The 20,905-nt window shown below is 52.0% G+C and overlaps 1 protein-coding gene across 5 annotated transcripts in view; it reads right to left on the bottom strand.

Moving 5' to 3' along the window:
• Nucleotides 1-20,905, bottom strand: part of DNAJB6 (DnaJ heat shock protein family (Hsp40) member B6) — a 68,756-nt gene that overhangs the window by 23,921 nt on the left and 23,930 nt on the right. For 3 of the 5 annotated variants that reach the window (XM_053898742.1, XM_053898746.1, XM_053898744.1), the window contains exons 2-7: nt 20,415-20,505; nt 18,028-18,137; nt 15,842-15,901; nt 14,893-15,003; nt 2,282-2,413; nt 91-232 (exon numbers count right to left, since the gene is read on the bottom strand). In XM_053898742.1, coding sequence (XP_053754717.1) covers nt 91-232; nt 2,282-2,413; nt 14,893-15,003; nt 15,842-15,901; nt 18,028-18,137; nt 20,415-20,479 — 620 coding nt within the window. In that variant the 5' untranslated portion in view covers nt 20,480-20,505. Of the gene's footprint in view, nt 1-90; nt 233-2,281; nt 2,414-14,892; nt 15,004-15,841; nt 15,902-18,027; nt 18,138-20,414; nt 20,506-20,602; nt 20,728-20,905 lie in introns of those variants that run through there. The other 2 variants (XM_053898743.1, XM_053898745.1) reach the window with 2 other exon arrangements.

The raw sequence follows: 20,905 nt of genomic DNA, 5'->3' as shown, positions 1-20,905 counted from the left end.
TGTCAAGCTACCGGGGGAGGTGGGCAACAGGAAATGTGGCACCCGTGAAACGTCACACCGACTTCTTTGGAAGAGAGACGAACGCCATACCTCTTTGTAGTGATTTTTCTGCCGTTCACCATTTTTGTAGAAGTGGATATAGATTTGAAGCTGCCCATCCCGCTGCCACCAAACGCCGTGGACGAGAAGGAAGTGAGGCCCCCGTGACCTGCCGACCCGAAGGAAGTAAATCCTGCCGGAAAACAGCATGTTCAGTACGGGTTTAATGCAGGTCTGAGGAAACCATCGGACGAGGTGAGCACACCTAAGCAGGGCGGCCGCAGAGCCGGGGGGCACACGGTGCTCCTCCAGACCCCGGGGCGTGGGGCAGAGCCCTGCTCCCCTTCTGGAGTCCTACGCTTCCTCCTCTCCCTCTCCTTTACACGGCGCTCTGCGGGCGCACGGGCATCTCCCCCCCCGGTCAGAGGCCCCCAGCTGAGCACCACGCAGTGCGCGGGGGACCGGGACGGCGGTGTGCACGGTCGTGCTGCAGGGACGGTGCGGCTTCCCCAGCGGGGGTGCCCCCCCCGACCTCCTCACCTTCTTGCGATGCCACCATGGGAGAGGAGACTGAGTTATCAAAAAGCTCAAGTAATTTTAGAAAGAACACTGCAAGTAGTTACGTGACAAAGCACGGACCCACACGTTTCGAGGACAACGTCCTCGATCATGGCCGTCACACCGCAGCTGAAAACCCCCGCCTTCCACAAGTCACACTCACGCGAACCCACGTCTCCTACTGAGACTGGTCTGCTGGTCTCTGGGGCTTACCACCTGTCCCACTTGGGAATGTCCCCATTAGACCGAACGCCCACACTCCCTAAACGCAGCTCTGCACAAGGCTCCTGAGGGAAGGTCTCCGTCCACACGGGCCCCTCACCACACATTAGACACAGTTCCTTAAATGAAGGCCTATTCGATGATATTTTACACCAGCTTTGTTTGACTCTCCCTTAAACTTGAGCAAATGAACCTTCAGCATACTGCACGCCTGTACCGGCAGGGTCTGCTGGAGAGAGGCTGTCGACAGAAGCCCTCTGCATCCGTGTCCAAGAGAGCCAACGACCTCCCTGTTACCAGCACGGGCCTTGAAGGGAGGAACGTTTTGAGCTGCTTTGCAGGGAGCCTTCATAACAAGCACTGCCAACTCTAACCACGTAGCATTTGGAAGAAACATCAGAGAATCAAACACACAAGCGCCCCTCTGGTAAGAGGACTATATGACCTTCAAAATACATAAATAAATAAAAGACCCTAATTTTTCAGGTAAACGTGTAATTGTTATCATGCCATGTGCACATTACTCAGATTGATGGGCTGCCTTTATTTGTTGTTAAGATTTCATTTTTCTAAGTAATCTCTACACCCAACACGGGGCTCGAACTCACAACCACGGAGATCAAGAATCTCACGCTCCTCTGACTGAGCCGGCCAGGCGCCCCTGATGCGCTGCCTTAAAATGGCCCCTCGGCCACTGTGTGTGGCAGAGCGATCCCACAACTGCAGCCCCTAGTGGATCCCCCTGAGCCATGGTCACTTGCAGACTTGGGGGGGGGGGGGGGGGGGCTGTGTTAACACCTCCCCTCCCCCACCTTCTGATCCCATCAACCCGGACTCTTCTACGATCATCCCTATTGTTTTTACAGCTGCCAAGGAGGTTAGACAAAAAAAGGATCAGGCAGTTTGTCTTAGTGGGTTTTTTCAGTTATTTACTCAAATCAAGTAACTCGTTTTAACCAGGAGTTTCCTTAAATGTTGACCTTTAGAGGCGCCTGGGTGGCTCAGCGGGGTAAGTGTCGGACTCTTGATCTCGGCTCAGGTCATGATCTCACAGTTCTTAGGTTCGAGCCCCACATTGGGTTCTGCACTGACAGTGTAGAGCCTGCTTGGGATTCTTTCTCCCTCTCACTCTGCTCTTTCCTCTCTCAAAATAAACAAACATGAAAAAAATTAAATAAATAGACATTGATCTGTAACAGTAAGATCAGAAGTGGGTTTTCAGGGGCACCTGGGAGGCTCAGTCAGTTGAGCGACCATCTTCAGCTCAAGTCATGATCTCGTTGAGTTTGAGCCAGCCTGCCTTGGCTCCTCTGTCCTCTCTCTCTCTCTGCCCCTCCCCCACTCATGCCTGCTCTCGCGAACCTAAATACTAAACAAAAAAAAACACAACGGCAATGACTGAAAGGGTTTATCAGCATTAATGTCTGTTCAGATATCAGAAATTAGATCTAAAACTTAATACCTGTATCCAAGGAAGAAAACCCTCCTCCAAATGACGGAAATCCACTGAAGGCAGAGAAAAACGACCCTGTGCCTTGGTTCCTGCTTCCACGGGGGCCTCTTCGACTCCCAAAAAAGTCCTCAAATGGGTCTTCTAAAAACAAACATAGTCACGTTTTATTTTTCCATGGGAGAGCTGCAATGAGGGGAAACGGTTTAATGCCTTAGAACACATTCTCGCCTCAGGAAGAAAAATCTCCACGAGAAGTTTTAACACAGCTCATCTGCAGAGCAACCAAAGTTCATCTAATAAACCAGCAGTTTTACGGACTCATTTAATTCAACTAAAGCTAGAATCCATTAGGAAATAACTAACTAGACTGCTGACGCAATCCCCGTATGTACAAATACAAAATTCGGGACCACTGATGTGTGCTTCAAACTCCAACAGGGAGAGGTTTTAACAGCCTCTGAGCGAGAGCCGCGAGGCTCTGTCCCCGCTGCCGCCACCTGCAAGGGAAAGACGGTTCCGCACGCAGGGAGCTGCACTCCACACAGCCTGGGCTGCCTTCCCCAACGTAATCCAGAGACAGAAACAAAAATCGATTATTCTCACATTTACATAACACAGAGAGACTGTTATACCAAGTGAGGCAAAACGTAACAGCTCCTGATTCTGGGCCACAGTGTTGAAGAATTCCATTTACTTTTCTGTAAGCCTGACGTCTCAAAAAAATTTAAGAAAGGATTAGTCAAGGTCAAACGTGAATAATGCACTTTACGAGAAAATTACTAATACAATAGAAAACGTATTGCTCTTAAAGATACCAAAATGCTCCTGAAAATAAGAACAGTCCATTTATTTTTGGTTCAGTCAATGAGCACTTACCAAAAACATAGGAATACAAACTTTCCTCTCTCTCTGTCTCTCCCCTGCTTTGCGCTCTATCTCAAAAGTAAATAAATAAACGTTAAGGAAAAAAAAGAAAAAAATGCATTCCGGAGAAAAAGAAAAGTAACGCGTTACAACCCCACAACTACAGAATCCGTACGGTGTAGGCGGCGCCTGGGTGGCTTAGTTGGTCCAACTTCGGCTCAGGTCACGATCTCGCGGTTCAAGAGTTCAAGCCCCACATCGGGCTCTGTCTGGGCTGACAGCTCAGAGCCTAGAGCCTGCTTGGGATTCTGTGTCTCCCTCTCTCTCTGCCCCTCCCCCACTCGTTCTTTTTCTCTCCCTCTCCCTCTCTCTGCCCCTCCCACTTGCACGTTGTATCTCTCTCAAAAATAAACATGAAAAATTTTTCAAAAACAAAAAAGAATCAGGATGGCATATTTTTTTTTTTTTTTTTTACAACCGGGCAAGAGTGACCAGAGCAGGGAGATTCATACACTGGAAGGGAAAGGACAGTCAATATGACAAGTCAACACACAATGAGCACTGGCCCCAAGCACAGATGGGGATGCACAATCCAACTCAAGTTCACAAACAAACGTGACCCGAGGGACGCAGCACGCCAAGGTCAACTCTGTCCACGGTCTGAAAAGATGGGACGCAGGGCCGTGAGCGATCGTGAAGGGCTCGGCACGGCCGGGGCAGCTTGAAGCCAGCTCGGAACAGGGGCAAGGAGACGGCACACGCACAGACTCGGCCTCGAGACCGGAGTTGCTCGGCGCGAATCGGCTGGCCTGCTTTATCTAATGCTGCATGTATTAAGATGGGCCAGAAGGAAACATCTGGAGAAACTGGTTACCGGTGCCTTCCTGAAAGATCTAGAGAGGAGGTGCCAGAGGAAGAAGGAGAGCCCGTGTGCATCCCCGTGCAGAGACACGGTAACAGATCCCAAGTGCTTGTTGTTGGCAGGCCCCCCGGAACTGTCCTGTCGGAACTTCGCTCCCACGCTGCACGGCCAACGCTACCCTCTGCAAAGTTAAGTCTAAGGAAATCCCTTAAAACCTACTCTACGAACAGGGCTGGGCATACAGTCAGCCCATCAGAAGCACAGATGGAAGCGAGTCACGAACTCTGTCTGAAACTAGTAGCGTACTGTGAGCTTCTCAGGAGGTTCATCCTATCAATAAAACCCAAGCGACGATTTCCGGGTCCCTCCTTCCCTTGACCCCGCGACCTACACACCCACGGTGCCAGGTCTCCTGTCAGAGGCCCCCGGGGTCAACCCCACACTCTCCGGAGAAACAGAAACCTCACGAATGCAATTTCAACTCACGGCGCGGAAATTCCCACTGTCCCCTAAGAAGTAACCGCTACGAACGGTTTTCACCTGAGCCGCGTGAGGCTCTGACGCCCCCGGACGACGCCCTGCGCAAGTTGGCCTCCCCGACACGCCAAGCCCGCACCTGCCCCGAGCCCCCCGCCGCCTAAAGCCCAGCTCGGCTGCGGCCTCCTGAGGTTCTCCGGGCAGCCAGCTGCGGCGAGGCTCCACCGCCACCGAGGACGTGCGTGGGCTCCGGGCTCGCGCTCTGAGCGAAAAGAAGCCCTGGATTAGAAAATCCTATTCCCCAGAAGCTACTTCAAAAGCTGGCTTACAAGTGTGAGCCAGGCCGGCGGCTCTTCAGTGTCCTTTTTCTTGCGTTTTTAGAAACTCTTACCGTGCTCAGCCCAAACGCGTTTCTTTAATTCGGGTCGTCGTTCTAGTCACTGAACTGTTAACACGGTTTCAAATATTAAACTTAACGAAAGTTTCACCCTCAAAACGAAAAGCCTCAGTTACGACCGTCGTGGTGACACCAGAAAACACACGCTTCCGGGTGTTGTCTTAACATCATGCTTACGTTGTTAAAAGCTGCCACTGTGAGGCTGGACAGACCTTTACGAAGACTCCTCACCACTGGCTGTGACCGGTCTGTACGTTTTCAAAAAGTGGTGAAGGAGTCTGTATCGCGACCTTTTGAAATCTTTGGCCCCCAAACTCAACACGCTGTTTTAAAACTGTTCAAACCAGTGACTCCGCTTCGGGGAAATCACTCCCCTCGACTATGGAAATACCCCACTGCACGAAGAGAACTCAAAGCACCGATGACACGCTGAAAGTTGAAAACAACCAAATTTTCCCCAGGTGGAAGAAGCAAACAGCATTTTAGACGCACATTTAAGTGACCATCAAGTTCAGGCTTCAGGAAAAGGTACAGCAAGTAACAAGTCACAACTTAAACGCGTGAAATGTCAACGGTGGGTTTTCAATCGTCTCGGTGGTGAGACCAACGTGGATTGCCTCCCCCTTTTGCCGCACTGATACTTCCCAAATTCATTCCTCCCTTGAGATTAAAAGGGACGAACATTACATTCACATTCCGGAAACATACCGCGACTCGGAAACTTAACACAAGGAAACTTCTGCCCGTGGGCACACGGGCCCCAGCAGCCCCCACGCTGAGGACACGCGGGGGAGGGACGCCGCCCCCGGGCCACGCACACGGGGTCCGAGCAGAACTTGGGAGGCCCGCACCACCCAGCTGCTGGCAGCCGACCGCCGACGGGAAGCCTTACCGGCCCCACGGTGGGCTGGACTCACGTGCTGCCTCTGCTGTCCGGGTTCCCTTCTGCCTTCCCTCCGTCGAGCAAGCGAGAAGGCACCCGGCGTGGCGAGTCCCAAAGAGGAAATACATTTTCACCACCGCCATTTATCAAAACACCTCTACCCGAGTGGACCTGGTAGTTCCAAGCCGTGCCGGGGCCGGCGGACTCCCGGAGCCCAGCTCCGAACGCACGCCGACTGTCGGGACCTCCTTACCGTGTCCCGGAGGCCCGAGCCCGCATCTTCTTACACGAGCCAACATCCCCCCCTTCCTGGCCTCTCTTACGCACCCTCGCCAGGCTGGGGAAGACGCCCGCTCCCGTCCCCGTGTTTGAGGATCCCATCGCCCTGGCCGGGGGCGGCTCGTCTTCAGGGACGCTCGGGAGAGCCAGGATGCCGTCGGGCAGAGTCACGACCGTGCTGCGATCTCTATTTGGAGATTAGGGGCCGTGACTTACTAAGACGAGCACGGGCATCGAGGGGACGGAGGGCGGGCTTGTGGGGTTAACTTGACATGTGGCACGAAGGGGCCACAGGGGGCTCAGGGGTTCGGTCGAGCGGTATTCCGGCTGCGTCTCTATGGGTGCTTCTGGATTAAGACTAACGTTTAGATCGGTAGACCGAGCAAAGGTACTGGCCTCCCCCGTGTGTAGGGGTCTCAATCCGTCTGTGGAAGGGCTTGAGGGAACCAAGAGCCCCCCTCCCCCAGGCAGGAGAATCCCCCAGCCGGAGGGGGGTTCAACCGAACGCTGGCTCTTGCAGCCTGCCGGCCTCTGGATTCTGGCTCAGACGGCAGCCGTGCAAACCCTGAACTCGCCAGTCTCCGTAATCAAGTGAGCCAACTCCTTACTCTATAAGTCCGTCCCTCAGAGACGGACCAACAGTCAGAAACAAATACATCAACAGAGACCCGACCGGCTCTCACGCGGGTTTTCAGACAATGCAACTTGTATTTCTGATCATTCTACAGCTACCTTCAGGCAGGTGAGACCTAAATACCACGTGAGGCGGGTGCAGGTCCGAGGTGTGACCTACCCCCGCCACGCCAGGACTCTAGGCGCCGGGGGCCCCGGATGTGCATCAAACACCCCTTCTCAACCTCACAAGACCTCACCAGTGCCTCAGAAATACAAAACCAAATCCACGAAGAGGTCAGCGGTATTAGCAAGACACCGGTCAAGGACAAAGTCACGAGGTCAAACTTAGGACAAGAAGTACACTTAAGTGAACTTAAGCTTTGTGGAAAAATTTAGCACCAAACACATATAAGCAAACGTTCACACGCATGAACACATAAAAAACGTTTACACGCATACACACGTGAACACATAACAAATGTCTGTGTGCTGGTGTACAGAAAAAGGTTTACACGCACACATACAACACGTGACAAATGCAAGCACGCACACAGGAACCCGTAACCAGTGCTGACACGCACGCACACAGGAACGCTTACGTGTGTTCGTTCTGACGCCTGCTTCCACATGTAAGCGCAGGAAAAATACCTGTGTGCATGCACAAACACATAAACACCGAGGAAATGTTCACACGCATGGATACGGAGAAAAAGCCTTAAGGAAACAAGTGTGACAGAGATTTAAGGCCATCCACTTTTCTTAAGTTTTACCAAGATTCAGTATCTGATAGATAACCACAAAACCTATCTGGAGAGACAAATCAAATAAATCCTTTAACACCACGAACACCAGCACAGGAAAAAACAACTAAGAACACCATGATTAACACCGTTTTTTTTTTGTTTTGTTTTCTTTTTTTAATTTTATTTTTGAGACAGAGAGAGACAGAGCATGAACAGAGGAGGGTCAGAGAGAGAGGGAGACCACAGAATCCAAAACAGGCTCCAGGCTCCGAGCTGTGAGCACAGAGCCCGAACCCACGAACCGCATGATCGTGACCTGAGCCGAAGCCGGACGCTTAAGCGACTGAGCCACCAGGGCGCCCCCACGCCGCTCTTGCCCCGCCATCCTGAAGCGAGTGCTTCCAGCAGCACAAAACCCAAGCAAGAAGAGGCCTGCTCTACTAACGACTTAAGGTACCAGCCGCTCCTTTCCACGCGGCCTCACACTATGGATTCCCCAGGCACACAGAAAAACGGGGGGGGGGGAGGGGGGGGGGGAGCAAAACAAAACCTAAAAAAGATAATGGGCATTTCAAACAAGGAAAACCATCTACTCGGGGCGCCTGGGTGGCACAGCTGGTCAAGCATCCGACTCTTGATCTCAGCTCAGGTCACGATCTCAGTCTGAGTTCGAGCCCTTCATCGGGCTCTGCGCTCATGGCATGGAACCTGCTGGGGATTCTGACTCTCCTTCTCTCTGCCCCTCCCCTGCATGTGCAAGCTCATGCACGCTCTCCCCCCCCCCCCACCTCAAAATAAAGAGATGACCTTAAACTTTTTTTCTTTTTTAAAGAAAAATCTATCTGCTCTAGAGGCGCCTGGGTGGCTCAGTCAGTTAAGCATCTGGCGCTTAATTTTGACTCAGGTCATGATCACACAATTCATGGGGTTCAAGCCCCAAGTCGGGCTCTGGGTTCACAGCACAGAGCCTGCTTGGGATTGTCTCCTTCTCTCTCTACCCCTCCCCTGCTTGCTCCCCCTGAAAAATAAACAAAATTTAAAAAAGAAAACAAAAACATCTACTCTAAACTATAGTTGCATCCTAAGTCCAAGTGAGCCAGAAAGGGACTTGTAAGAGGTCACCCAGCCAATCCCAACAACACGAGCTAAAATTAAAACACTCCTTTACTACAACTCAAAAACCTGTAAACGTCGTTTTTTACAGATTCTGAAGTACAAAGCAACACATTTCTAAGGAATCTGAAACCAAGTGAAATGGGGACAAACGGACACCCAAGCCACGACGCCGCACTGCACGGGGCCCTCGGGAGAACGGGTGCGGGGCGCCTCCCCGCTGCTTGCTCAGCACCCGGAGGGGCGGCCTGGCACTGAACAGGTGGCACGTATTCACCGGACGCATGGACGCCATACTTTTCAACTTTCCACGTAATTATTCTGTTACGGAATAGAATTTCTAGTTACATCCCAGCTGTGGCTGGAGCACTGTATTTTCTAAGAGTTGCGAGGATCTATCCAAGTCAGGGATCCAAACTACACATCCTGGACCGAAATCCTCTCATTTTAGACCCCAATACAGAGGCTTGGTGCTCCGTGAGAATAGGGACTCCTTGCTTTAGAAGGAAGGGACGAGAAGGACAGCAGCATGTCTGGTCCTGCAGGTGTCCTTTCTGTCCCCCTCCTACAGGAATGACGCTCTTCTGCTGTCTTACTCCCTCCGACGGCCATGCCCGTCCCACCTCCCTACACGCGTGAGGAAGCGGACGACGGACCTCTGCCCTCTGCCCGGACCTGCGGCCCCAGAGCGTCTTTCTCCAGCTTGCCAGGAGGAAGTGGTTCCCTTGACCACAGAACCCAACATTCCACACGGAACACACGATAAGCAAAACCTCCAAGGACTCTGGAAACTGACCCGAGCGAGGCCCAGAAACTAAATCAAAAGCTTAAGAACCAACTCGAGTGCAGGCGCTGGCTTCCCTTGGAAAATGACGCCGCACACAGAGGACCTGGCTGACCACGCGATTCAAACCCGGCGTGCAGAATCTCATTACAGGCCTCCACGCCCGCTGTGGGGTGGCCGGCGCCGCTGTGCTCCTGACCCAGGAAACAGGTCCCAGAATGACCTTTTCCAGAAGCCATTTCCTCCTCCCTCCTAGGGGGCATGGGTGAGGGAGGGGAGGGAGTCCGCGCATCAGCCGTCTTGAAACCACTGAGTGCGCACCAAAGAAAGGAGACGCCGAGGACGGCTAGCCCGGCGCCCACCCCCTCACTTGCCGGCAGAGTTTTACATCGGTCAACTACTTCCGAATGCCAGCTCCACAGCCCAAGAGCGAGAGTTGTCCGCTGCGCACAGAACGACAGCCGACAGCTCGCGTTCCATTCTCCAGGAAAACCTGCCCAAAGCACTCTCCCTCCCCACCAAGAGATGCGAGGAGGGGCCAAGGGGCAGCAACACTCCTGGATCCCCTCGCTCACGCAGGACCATGGGCTGGTTGGGGGTTGGAAAAGGCCTCTCGGTATCGCTGAAAACCGGTCTAACACGCGACGCACTTACGTGGATTTTTAAGTCTCGTTCCCTGTATTCCTTCCCCGTCATGCGTGCCCAGGGACGCCAAGTGTGAAATCCCATTCCACGTGAACACGGAAGCACCGGCTCCTCTCCGGCCTGTGCACCTGAGTTCTGCTCTCTCCTAGCACGTCTCACTGCAGACTTCCCCTTCTTTCCCCTTCCAAGATTTCCTGCTTCTGCACCCACAGACAACTCTTCTTTAGGGAAGATTATGCCACAGGTTGGACTGTGGCCCCCCAAACGATGTGGGATCCCTAAGCCCCAGGCCCCGTGAGCGAGCGAGACCTTATTCACAAACAGGGTCTCTGCCGACGAGGCACTTAGGATGAGCTCATCAAGGTCGGTCCAGATCCAGTGTCGCTAGTGTCCCCATGAGGGGAAATCTGGACGGAAACACACCCACAGAGGGGGCGGGATGTGAAGACACAGGGGAAGACACCTACGTGCGAGGACCATCTGAGGCCACCGGAAGCCGCGAGGAGGCCTGGAAGGCGGGCTCCCTCCCGGGACCGGCCTCAACTTCGGCCTCCGGGACCCAGGGCATCAGTTCCTGTCTTCACCCCCCAGGCCTATGGAGTCACTCTGGCCCTCCCAGGGCCCAGTGGGCCGGAATGCTGGCTTCCGACTCTGAGAGACAGGATGCCTGGGAGAGCCACGCTACGGCTCCCGGGGCCCCACCTCGTCTGGTTTCCCTCACTACTCCCGGGGGCCGCCGCTCCCCGACCGAGGACCAGCTCAGGCACCAGTAATGCGGACACATTTTATTGCAGACACACGTCCTGTGAGCCCAGCCCCGCGAGCGAGCGCGGCCCCCGCTCACTGCTGCACAGGCAGTGCCTCCGGCTCTGGCCCTTCGTCCTCGCTCAGCAGCTCCTCACTCTCCTCGCTGAGCTCCTCCACGTCCCAGGGACTCGCCTCATCCTCACTGGAGGCGGACTCGAGCTCCTCGCTCGGGAGCTCGCCCCAGCCCCAGCTACGGCCCTCACTGGGCTCGTCGTCGCTACAGACGTCAAGCTCCTCGCTACAGATCACATCCGACACCTCGCTGTCCTCTTCACTCGGGGCGTCTTCCGCCGAGTCCTCAAACCCGGGCTCCAGCTCCTCGCTCGCCACCTCCTCGAGCCCTGGGGAGCAAGACGAGGGCTCACGATGCTCAGTCCGGACCCGGTCCGGGACCGTCGGCTGTCGCCCTCCCCGGGGCAAGTGAGTCCGCTCCCCTCCGCGACGCCCTCGCCCTCCCCGGGGCGAGCCCACCCCTCCCCTCCACGAGCCCACACCCCCCGAGCCGACGGGCTGTCTCCTCCTTCCACCGCTACACCCGTTTTTTCTTTCAAGAGGCTTAAGAGATCGGCGCCATCGTGAAGGAAAAGGCCCTCTGGAAGTGGTTTTAGGTGGCTTTGGCTTTCCAACGTAAGAAAACGAGCCCATAAAATGTCGAGTGATACCCGGACGTTTCCTCCAAACCCACTCGGGCCAGGGCTCTGAGGACTAAACGACACCAACAGCGTTTACCTGTCCGCCTCAGAATGCCGAGTAGTGGTGTTCTGCAATAATAGACAACCACCGGCTCCCCCTCACTCAAATTCAGGCCATCCCTTCCAATTTACATTCGGACAGAGCTCAGCACTCGGGGAAGGATGTGAACACATTCAGCTGCCCGCGAAGGTACGGCTGGTCGGGGTGAGGGCGCTCCTGTGGGGGGCGGCTGCTGTCCCGGGGACTTCATCAGCCAGGCCCAGGCCCCAGCCCTCTGCCATAACGTGACGACCGTCACTGGCCGGTCCGTCGGCACAGGACTGCTTGCAGTCTGTCCGATACCCTTCACACCTCACACTTTTCCATGGGTCTCTGGTTCTTTGAGCTCGTCCCCTTTCATTTAGGGAGCCTGTCAGACATGGAATTTGATGCACTGATACTCGCGTGAGACACACACGTCTGATTCTGAGCTACTCTTCTCAGAAGGCAGAACAGGAGAGGAAAAAGAACCGGGTGAAAAATCAGGACTAAAAAATCACGTGCTACGACCAACGGACGTCACGACAGCCCCGGGTAAGTGGGATGGGGCCGCCGCTTAACATCAACTGAACCACTGCTACGGCAGAAACCCCCAGCCCTGCATTCGGATCTAGGCTACACGTACCGCCAGCAGGCTGTACCGTTACTTCGTACATGTAGTAGCCGTGGAGAAGTTTCTGTTCCTGTGTGCAAATCCTTAGCGCCTGAAAATGGAAGTCACCTAGAACACCTATGAGAACAGATTGAAGAAGCATCACTGACACGCGAATCGTGGAAAATGTACAGGAAATGCCTACCATTAAATTTGAACGTCTTGGTGTCTAAAACAGAGGGCCCAAGAGTCTAGAATCACAGTAAGACTAGTTATCTCTTAAACAGGACTGAGTCCAAAAGAAGAAATTCCCCCCAAAATGTGCTTTGTGTCCACAATCTCAGTGAAAATACACATGCACATAAAACTTTCTATACGTACACGTATCTCACAATTTAGAAGGTGTGAACATCGGGTATAAACAACTTACAGCCGGTGGGAAGGCAAGCTGGTGCAGCCACTCTGGAAAACAGTAGGGAGGTTCCTCAAAAAACTAAAAATAGAACTTCCCTACGACCCAGCAATGGCACTACTAGGCGTTTATCCACGGGATACAGGTGGTGTTTCGAAGGGACACATGCACCCCCATGTTTATAGCAGCACTATTGACAACAGCCAAAGGATGGAAAGAGCCCAAATGTCCATCGACGGATGAATAGGTAAAGATGTGGTTTATACATACAATGAAATATTACTTGGCAACGAGAAAGAATGAAACCTTGCCAACTGCAATAACATGGATGGAACTGGAGGATATTATACTGAGCGAAATTAGTCAGAGAAAGACAAACATCATATGACTTCACTCATATGAGGACTTTAAGACACAGAACAGATGAACATAAGGGAAGCAAAAATAATATAAAACCAGGAAGAGGACAATACATAAGAGACTCTTAAATATGGAGAACAAACAGGGTTGCTGGAGGGGTTGTGGGAGGGGGATGGACTAAACGGGCAAGGGGCATTAAGGAATCTACTCCTGAAATCACTGTTGCACTATGTGCTAATTTGGACGGAAATTAAAAAAATAAATAAAAAAAAATTAAACACACACACACACACAAACCAACTTACAGTGGGTAAAAGCTATATGTTACTTCCTCATTTACATCTCATTATCCTCACTACACCTTCTTTGCTCTAGAAAGGACTGCCCGATGAAAATCACTTTGAATGAGGAAGCCTGGCCTGTCAGACTATTTTCCTAATGAAAACAAAATCTGGCTCCAATTCAATCCCTAAGGGACCCTTCCGCCAAAACAACTCCTGGAAGGTATCACACGTGTAGCAGATGCCTGGCCTCCGGCTCGGAGAGGTCAGCCTGCGCTGCTGCCCCCGCTGCCGATGTGCAGTGGGGCCGAAACCCTCGATGGCAGGCAGGAGATCCTCACTCGGCCACCAGAAGAGTCACGCCATCCAAACACGGGATTTCACCCAACACAACCCGGCACCCCCCAAAACAACACGCGAAGTTCACTAAAGGCTGTAACGAGACACAAAGGTAATCTTATCGCAGGAAAGATCATTGAACCCTCGGTGTTTTTCTTACAGTGACATTTCCTAAATACATGAAGGCCAATTAACAGACACTACAGATAAGGTTAGATCTCGTCCATTAATAAGGAGACTTCCTGATAATTCGCTTACCTTTCCGGGAGCAATGTCAAAGCAAGTCTTCAAAAAGACCACAATCACCTTTTCACCCCCAACTTGGGACACCCACTGCTTAGCCTTCGTCACGACATGTGTGGATGAAAAAGGGAATATGTGCTGATGTGTATCATCCTACCCACCTCCCTCCGTAAGCTACAGTCTTCAAATCGGGCCACACCCCAGTAAAAAACAAGGCAACTCTCTGTGAATCCCCATCGGAAATAAACTGAAGGGCCGCACCGTTTAAAAGGCCAGATACCCACCAGGTACGGCAGGAAATTAATTACTCTTCTCTGGGCCTATGATGGGCAAGGGTCCACTGCTTCTCCCCCGTTATCTGCAGACAGAACCGGTCTTGCTGTGTCCCTCCTGAGGGTCGCGGCTGGTGTTGGGACTCTCCACCAGGCTCCAGGCAACAAAGGGCAGAAACACGGGCTACGTGTCCCCCACCGTAAGCCGAGACAGAAATGGGTGCGGCCGCACCGGGGGAGCTCTGGCCACCCAAGTTCCCCAGCACCCAGGGCAGCTCCGACGGCGCCCGCTCCCCACCCCGCCCGCATCTGAGCCACATGCGAACAGCCGGCATCGGACTCAGCGCGTCTAGGTGCAGGTGAAGGGAAAATCCATCCTGCAATGCAAAAGCAGCTGGGACAGCATGGTCTCCCGTGGCCAAAACTCCCCCCGGCGGGAGATCTGCAGGGCATCGCCCTAGAGATGTCCTTCTTATTTACAAACCGTGAACTGAACAGTCACGATGCGCCACACACAATCAGAGAAACAAACAGGTGGAGAGATCCAAGGTCTTCTGAACATCTGCTACGATGCCCAGCGTCTCCATCCAGAACTCGGGGCAAATTCACACAGAAGCAAGTGCTCAACAGCAAAGAGCGCCACCCGCCAAGACCCCAGCACCTACATCCTGGCCACCGTCTGAACGAGGGAAAAAGGAAGTTAATTAGGACTATCCATATCGAAGAAAAGGAGCACGTTAAAACCTTTATTACTTTCGTGTGCAAGGTACTCATTCAAGATCACCTTCCGGAGAGGAGGGAAGGGGTTCGGGAACCCCCTCCGCTGCTTCAACGCAGGCGAGCAACAGGGAGCCACGTGTGGAAACGGGAAAGGTGAGTCCGCCTCAGTCACAGACACACCCACCAAACAGCGAACTTACCGAAGAAGTCGAATGAAAACGGGTCCCTTCCACCGAAAAATTCCCTGAAGACGTCATCTGGGTTACGGAATGTGAAGCCAAAATCAAACGGATGGTCAAAGTGAACTCCACCTACGATGGTACAGCACGGCATTTAGTTGGTACATTCCTGCGTTTAGTAGGCCAACAGTTCTGTCTACAGAGGATTCTACACCACGACCCGAAGAAAAAACGGCAAAGGCTCCTACACCTAGGGCTCTGCTTCGCAGCCAGAGCCGTGCCTGAACAGAGACCACCTCGGGCCGGCGGGGACAAGCCAGGGGAGGCTTCCCACCCCTCACGGTCATGGTCACGGCAGCAGGGGTGCTAGCACTTTCCCACCATGTCTGCAACCGCCATCCGTACGTAGGAAACGTGGCTTCATCTTCTGTGCAGACGGACCATCGTGTAAACCACGCACAGAAGCACACTCGTTCACGCTCCTCAAGTGGGACGTGTGCTTGGTGGGCAGTGCTATTCTCGAAGAGGCCACCGACCGTGGTGCTGACGGCGGGCAGGTCCCTGCTAGGACCTCTCATCACACACACGCCCCCGAGTGAGGCCCACCCACCACAGGCAGTCAGGTCTGCCAGTACAATCAGCTTGGTCAGGTAAGAGTTTTTAAGGTCTTCTGACAAAATATCAGGTACTGATCCGGGAGTAAGAACTCACAAAATACTCTAGTAGGTTATACGGATTCCGGATCTACAGAAAGTACCACGATCGGCATACACTTTGTAGCCGAACGCAAGGGTTTCCAGGCAGCCCATCATCTCCACAAGTCAGCCCACTTTCCAGGCCACATCTGTGTTTCCGGAAACACAGCCTGTCCAAGAAAACGGACAAACCCGACCCCTTGTCTAGACCCTTCGTTGCCAGATGGCCTCCTCCGCTCACTGAAAAGCCAAGACAAAAATCAACATTTACATACCTCCACCTCCGCCATTTAATCCTTCTTTGCCGTATTTGTCATAGATGTCTCGTTTTTTAGCTACAGATTAGAAAGGAGAGTCAGGAAAGACCAAGTTCTTTTCCCCTCAAAGTTCAAATAAAGCCTTTACAAAGTTGAACATCAAGGAACCAATGAGTTCTCAAAGTTTTGCAATTAGTTTTAAGGAGTTAGGCCTCCATTACTTTCAATAAAAAGGGAAAGAGGGGGGGTGCCTGGGTGGCTCAGCCGGTTAAGCGGCCAACTTCGGCTCAGGTCATGATCTCGCGGTCCGTGAGTTCGAGCCCCGCGTCGGGCTCTGTGCTGACAGCTCAGAGCCTGGAGCCTGCTTCGGATTCTGTGTCTCCCTCTTCCTGACCCTCCCCCGTTCATGCTTTGTCTCTCTCTGTCTCAAAAATAAATAAACGTTAAAAAAAAAAAAAATTAAAAAAAAAAGGGAAAGAGGGAAAATCTAAGTACATCTCCCTAAAAGCTCCCAAAAATTAAATAGTAAAAATTAAGTAGTAATCACTTTTTAAGTTTAAAAAGTGGTATTTTTTCCACGCTACTGTGCACAGTGTGTGTTCATGCGTACATGAAAGTCACACTAAAGGGGGCAAAACAGAAGAGACTCACAAATATGGAGAACAAACAGAGGGTTGCTGGAGGGGGTGGGGGGGGAGGGGCTAAATGGGTCAGAGGCACTAAGGAATCTACTCCTGAAATCATTGTTGCACTGTATGCTAACTAACTTGGATGTAAATTTTAGAAGATAAAAAATAAAATAAATTTTTCAAAACCACACCACAAGTTCTGCAACTATTCCAACTCTACCAGTGCACATTCTCCCGAAAAACTAGGACAGGGCCTTGGTGGGGCAGCAAATAGAGGTACTGGAGCCAGAGAAAGAGCCGACCCGAATTCATGTCCTTGAAAGGACAACAGCCCAAGCCTGAGAGTGTTCTACTGTCTTGTCCTCTCACCATTTACCTTCTAGAATAAACAACTACACTGCAGCCCTGTTTAAACAGGTCACTTCCTTTTGATACACCAGGTTTTCCGCCCAAACCATCACGTTCTACCAAACCGTGTGGTAAAATAACAGGAGTTATGGGGGCGCCTGGGTGGCTCAGTCGGTTAAGCATCCGACTTCAGCTCAGGTCATAATCTCCTGGTTTGTGAGTTCAAGCCTCCCGTCGGGTGAGCTGGAGCCCCGCTCCAGGTTCCAGTCTCTCTCCGTCTCTCTCTCTGCCCCTCACTCACTTGTGTGCGCATTCTCTCTCCCTCTCAAATAAATAAAACTGGAAAGAAAAAAAACAGGTTATGGGGAAAACGGGTGTACAAGCAAACCACTTAAAGCCAGTTGATGGTAACCAAGTTCTAAGAAGAATGGGATCCAGGGGCATCTGGGTGGCTTAGTTGAGCGTCCAACTCTTGAATTTGGCTCAGGTTGTAATCCCAGGGTCGTGGGATCAAGCCTCTCTATCCCTGTTTGAGATTTTCTCTCTGCGCCCCTGCCCTGCTCATGCAGGCGCCCAATTCTCTCTCAAAATAAACAAATAAAAATAAACATGGGGGGGGGGCGGGGAGAACGGGAACTTTCTGTGCAAAGGTAACTTCTGGGCTTGGGATAAAACACCGGGCACTTCCTTTACAATAGAAGAGGTACTGACAGATACAAGGCTGACTTCCTCAACACTCCACCACTCTAGCCCTGGGGCGGGGAAGGCGCGGGCCGAGCTCTGAAGTCTAACTCAGCTGGGCGCGCAGTTCCTGGCTTCCTGACACCAAGAAGTCCTTCCAAGCAGTAAAACCCAGCACACGAGCCCACTGGCCAGGTATGTGTAAGCAGGACAACGGAGATGAGCGGTCACGGCGCCACCGACGGACAGTGGTCACAGCCACCGCCATGCGATGACCCAGACGGATTCCTGTGCCCCAATCTGTCCTGTCAGTCCTCAGACCAGGGTGTCAGTACTGTTTAAAATAGCCACCCTGAGAGAAAGTGCTAGAAGCCAGGGTGCTCCCCAGCACTCACGGGTAACTGTATCAAGTGTCTGCCAGGAGCAGGAGTCGAAGCTTCACAAGAAAAGGAGGCAACTTCCATTCTCAGTGCCCACACCTCGGCCGCCCAGATCCACATTCTGCTAGCCCCGGGGAGAAGCCAAACCCTGGGTAAGTTCACTCACCGTCCGATAACACCTCATACGCCTCAGCCACTTGTTTGAATTTTCTCTCTGCTTCTTCTTTATTCTCAGGGTTTTTATCTGGATGCCACTTCAGTGCCAGTTTCCGGTACCTTGAAAAGAATAAAAAGGGCACCGGTCACATCCACGTGCAGAAACCCAATGGCTGGGAAACATAAGTAAGGCGGAAACTGGCTTCAGAGGTGTAAACCTGGGCAACTGCTATCGATTTCAACTGTAAAATCTTCCTTTCCCCGAGAATGAAATAAGCAAGTTCTCAATCCAGATAGCATGAATACAAACCAACCTCTAGAGAGACGTTAACGCTAAGATGTTTGAGAACCAAAACGTGCAGTGTGATCTCGTGGTCGTGCAGCTGAGAAAGCACAGAACAGAGGAAGAAGGCAGCCTCGCTCGCAGGGCAGGAAGAGCCCCCCCGCCTCGCATGTCGGTGTGACAGATGCTGGCACCGCTCACAGAGCCGCCCCATTCTGGATTCAAGATTCACCGAAGGTTCCACTTAACAGTAATAACTATATGCTTTTGGAATACAAAGAAAAGAACTCCTCTCCTCTTAAACATAAGCACCACATATGGGAGGAAGGGGGTGCCCCTCAAAATCTAAAACTAGACTAAGAACCAGAGAGTCCTAGCGCTTGGCAAGCTGTGAACGTAAGGCTGCTGCGGTTCAATTTAATCGCAGGATTTTAATCAAAAATCTTGGCTTGAACTTCCTAAGATCGAGTTAATGCTGGGCTCTACTCCTTCTCACTGCAGACCTAAACATGTAGTAGCAGACCAAGGGCCCTGAAGCACTACAAACCTTGGTAGAAAATGACAGACCGTGTGAAAGACGGAGAACGGTCACTTTGCACAGGGTGTTGTCCTGGGAACACAAAGACACGAGAAGAGACTCCAGAGTGTTTCATGGGTGTGTTTTGAAAGACTACGCCATGTTTTTAGACTCAAGGCCTGACACATGAAGTGTAAAGAACATCCGATGTCTTTCAGTGTTGGCCTTGAGACTGACGTCCGGCTGCACACCAGTGAGCAAGCGCCAAGGACACACGGCCTGTGACACAAACACAGGTAAGACTGTAGGTCTCCCCGGAGAAATGCGCAGGGAGGGGACAGCCACCTACAATCACCCCTCAAACAAAAGTTTCTCCGGTCACTGCACAAGATCAAAGCCTACAGTCCACAAAACGGACTACGAACACACACCAGCCATGGATGCAGTTTCGCTCATTTAAAGTAAGGCTGCATCTAGTCTAAGTCAGCATTCAACTGCGCACTTAATGGGAAAATCTTCTTCCATTTAACGATGGCATTTTCTAAGCTCACACTTCAAAGCCACCCTGAAGACAACGGCCGGCCCACGTTCTCCTAAGAAACTAAACCAATCCCCTTCCTGACCGTGTTTAGCATAACGTGGGCATGTTTCTCCATGAGTTAGTGGAAATACTATTTACATATTATGTTTATTCAAGAAGAGTGCAATTAACTGGCGACTGCTGTCTGTGAGCTGTGAGCCGGCAGACGTGAGGGGCCCCACGGGTGACACAGCTCAAAGGCACTTCCTGGGCCCTCCTACTCAAGTTGCTTGGCTGTGGTTTGACACAGGGCAGGCCCATCACAGGAGTCAAGCTTCTATGTTTAACATTTTTACGTGAACGATTTATTCAAGTACCCTGAATTTCCTTCTGCAGACCCACTAAGCCTAGTAGCGTAGACTTGTGTGTGAATAAAAACGCCAGTCCCTTAACAAACTGAAACAGTTCCAGGCTTAGTTTTTAGTCTCTCTAGCTCTGCTAAAATGTAACTTTTTGCTACACATTAAGGTCAAACGAATTAAAGACCCAGTTCACCTTGAGTGCCACCTGTGGCCTCCACCTTGCCCCCGCCGTGGGCCAGCCCTGGTCACAAAGGCCTAGAAGGCCAGCAGGGGCGCAGCACTCAATCTGGCTCTAACGGTACAGGCCGGGGCCGGCGACAGGGATCCTGAACAGCTACTACCCTGAGGAGGTCACAGCACCACACTCTAAGAGTGCGAAGTGCCAGGTCAGCTCCGTTCCACAGTCAATGTCAAAACTGCCTGGGATTATTTCGCATCCTCAGTTAAATGTCTGATCTGCTTTAAGCAGCAACAGAATCCACTGTCCCAAGGCAAAGTAACAGAGGAAACCAAGTGACCTTCTCATCCCTCAATGCCAAGTGACAGGCTGGGCCTAGTCTGAGGCGGCGAAGGTTAGTTTCACTGCCTTGTCTGAAGATCAAGTGAAACAGCAGCATTCTAAAACGGTTCTACCACATGAAACGCCACTTCAGGAGACAAAAAGTTACACTGCCCAAGTGCACAGATTCATTACTGCATAAATACAGTTACTTACGCCTTTTTAATATCCTCAGCTGAGGCATGTCTCTGCACGCCTAGAACTTCATAGTAATCCACCATGTTTTAACAGGCTGTTGGAGTGAGTCCTGCAATTAGAAATCCACGGTCAGTGACATGACTGCCAAGGTTGGGTTCATCATGGGGGTAGGAGCAGAGCAGGAGAGGGAGGGTAGGTCACCTCACCTGAGCACTAACCACTAGCCTGTCAGGCTGGGCCCTCATCCGGGAACAGATTCCAAGATTTGTGCCCTAGACCCTTCTCAATATAGAATAAAAGCTCTGAAATAGCCTAATAATAGCCTAAACTAAATAAAACTAACAGGTGACTCTGAGGCAGGCACTCAGTGCCCACTTGACCACCAGCTGACAGGCCTTCTGTGAGTATCTTGTTTTCCTGACACGGGCCCTGCTCTGGGAGCTTCGGTTACTTCGGCCACCCCTTCATCCAGTGCGTTCCCGTGCCAGGCGTTGGGCAAGACTGCACAG

Source organism: Panthera pardus, unplaced genomic scaffold (genome assembly GCF_024362965.1).
Source record: "Panthera pardus isolate Hobbes unplaced genomic scaffold, ASM2436296v1 HiC_scaffold_9, whole genome shotgun sequence".
Classification (NCBI taxonomy): Eukaryota; Metazoa; Chordata; class Mammalia; order Carnivora; family Felidae; genus Panthera; species Panthera pardus.
Note: the sequence above shows the minus strand (reverse complement) of the source record. Positions and strands in the feature narration are given on the sequence as shown.